This window comes from Schistocerca nitens, chromosome 3 (assembly GCF_023898315.1).
Source record: "Schistocerca nitens isolate TAMUIC-IGC-003100 chromosome 3, iqSchNite1.1, whole genome shotgun sequence".
Lineage (NCBI taxonomy): Eukaryota > Metazoa > Arthropoda > Insecta > Orthoptera > Acrididae > Schistocerca > Schistocerca nitens.
The window spans coordinates 846,012,514-846,014,731 of record NC_064616.1 but is presented as its reverse complement, the minus strand read 5'-3'; the positions used below and the strand labels follow the sequence as shown (position 1 = coordinate 846,014,731).

Below are 2,218 nucleotides of genomic sequence, written 5' to 3'. Positions count from 1 at the left end.
TTCAGAAAAGTGCTGTGCATGTGGAAATAAATAGTGTTGCGGCCACATGTAGTAAGCGTTGCTTCACGCAGTGGAGAATGGCAAAACAGAGGCAGCCGGCGATCGCGGCATTGCGAAGTATGTGTGGCACAGATAGCCTTGATGACAGTTGCAGTCTACCAACCGGCTGACGCAAGGACGCACGAAGACCGAGCGCCGAGCGAAGCCTGGAGAGTGCTGAGTAAGGGAAGTGAGGCCAGAACGCTAAGTTTCGCTGCAATATTCTGTGGGAGTAATAACAAGAAGCTGACACCGAGGGTACAAAACGTCCTCCTGACGGATATAAATAGTGAAGCGCAGGCAGCAACGGGGAGAAGCCATTAGGAAGCAGTTCGGATCTGAGGACGGACTTAGTCCGTGTCCGAATGTTCAATCTTCGTAGGTGACGATTCCGAAACTCTGTTCCAGGTCGCAGGAGTCATCCGTTCGCAGCCAGATGTCAGCTTCAGCTCTGGGGGGTCGGCCCGAGTCCGGTCGGCACCATGGCTGACTAACTACAGCGAGCACTTCCAGCAGGACCGGACGCAGCGCGGTCTTGGGCACAGGCGCCGCCGAGGACTGACGCCCGGACTCCACGGCAACCCGGCCCCACGGCGCGTGGTCCGTCCATGACGGGAGCTCGCGGACATCGCGACTGACGGCTTCCCAGCCGCCGGTGCAGCAGGCAGCGGTAGCTGACCTTGAAGGTACGTATACACTGGGATGAAGTATCGCGACATGTATGAGCGACATGTCAATTTGACATGTCGCGATACATCATCGCATACAAAAATTCACGGAACTCGTATGCAGACCCTCGAGCTCATACATGTTGCGTATACATTTTGTATATCGCTTTTTGGCCATATACGCGACATGTATGAGCGACATTTTAAGAACTCGCGCATGCGCAGTACTATCATTTCCTGTCGTCTTGTCGCCTGCCGCTTATTTTGACGATTAGCGCATGCGTAGTACCAGGCTCTTTGGCGGCTGTTTGAGTTCTGGAGGTGCTGACTGTCGTTTGTTGTGTATTTATTTGTGTATTGTGTCGTGTGTTACGCCCGCGTGTAATACTTTAAAATTTGCCGTGACTTCTTGGTCAAAACAAAATACACTGCATTTTATAGAGGCAGTGCGCAGGCATCCCTGTATATGGGATGTGAAACTAGGAGACTATAAGAACACTCAGAAAAGGTACGACGAGTGGGAGGAAATTGCCAAGGCATTTAACGTGTCAAGGAAGGAATGTGAGGACAAGTGGCATAATTTAAAAAGCCAATATAGTCGCGAGTTAGCGAAAAGGAAGAGCAGCAAAGGAACTGGAAGTGCTACAAGCAATGTGTACCACTCTTCATGGTATGCTTTTGAAAGTATGCAGTTCATAAGAGACAATTACAAACCACTCTCTCATAGGAGCACACATGAAGTAGTACCAGTAAGTAAATTTGTTATATTATTTTATTAATCATATATTTGGCAACATTTTTTCGTGCTAATGCTTTACATAATGTGAATATTTACAATTTCACTGAAAAACATGATTCTCCATACTGCTATGGTTTGAAGTCCTGAATACTGCAGAAGAATAGAGCATATTACTTTATGTCATCATTTAACAATGATGTGGAACTTATTTTCCATACTGCCATGGGATGGAGCCCTGAATACTGCAGAAGTATTCAGCATATTCTCTTCTGTTGTCATTCAGCAATGAAGTTCTTCGGCCAGTTCTGGGCAGTGGCTCCAGCACAGTAGGGGTGTCCCTCTAGGACCCAGGTATTACGTTGCCATCATCTCCCTCTCTGTCGTATGTTCCTGCTGGACAATACCTTTGAGATTTTCTGTTTTGAAGAAAATTATGTAAATAATTATGTAAATAACAGTGCCACCACTGTAGCCTTTTCCGGACTGAGAAGCATTTGCTTCCTCAGCACTCTGTAAACAGCACTTATAATCCCAAATACATTTTCTATTACTCTTCTTGCCCTGCATGCTCTGTAGTTAAAAATACGTTGCCAACTATTTTTTTCATGCAGACCTGGAAATGGTTTCACAATATTTTCCTCTGGGCCAAAGGCTTCGTCAGCGATGAAAACATATGGAACAGGCTTGCTCCTACCAGGAAGAGGAGTTGATGGTGGTATATTTAGAGTTTTGGTTTCTAACATTTTGTAAAATATGGTGTCTTCAAGGACAC

The 2,218-nt window shown here is 46.4% G+C and overlaps 1 protein-coding gene across 1 annotated transcript; it reads left to right on the top strand.

Annotated features, from left to right (window-relative positions):
- The first annotated feature begins 856 nt into the window (after nucleotides 1–856).
- Nucleotides 857–2,010, top strand: LOC126249787 (transcription factor Adf-1-like). The gene has a single exon (XM_049951473.1). It carries the CDS (start codon nucleotides 986–988, stop codon nucleotides 1,484–1,486), a length of 501 nt encoding a protein of 166 aa, XP_049807430.1. The 5' UTR covers nucleotides 857–985; the 3' UTR covers nucleotides 1,487–2,010.
- Nucleotides 2,011–2,218: the final 208 nt, after the last annotated feature.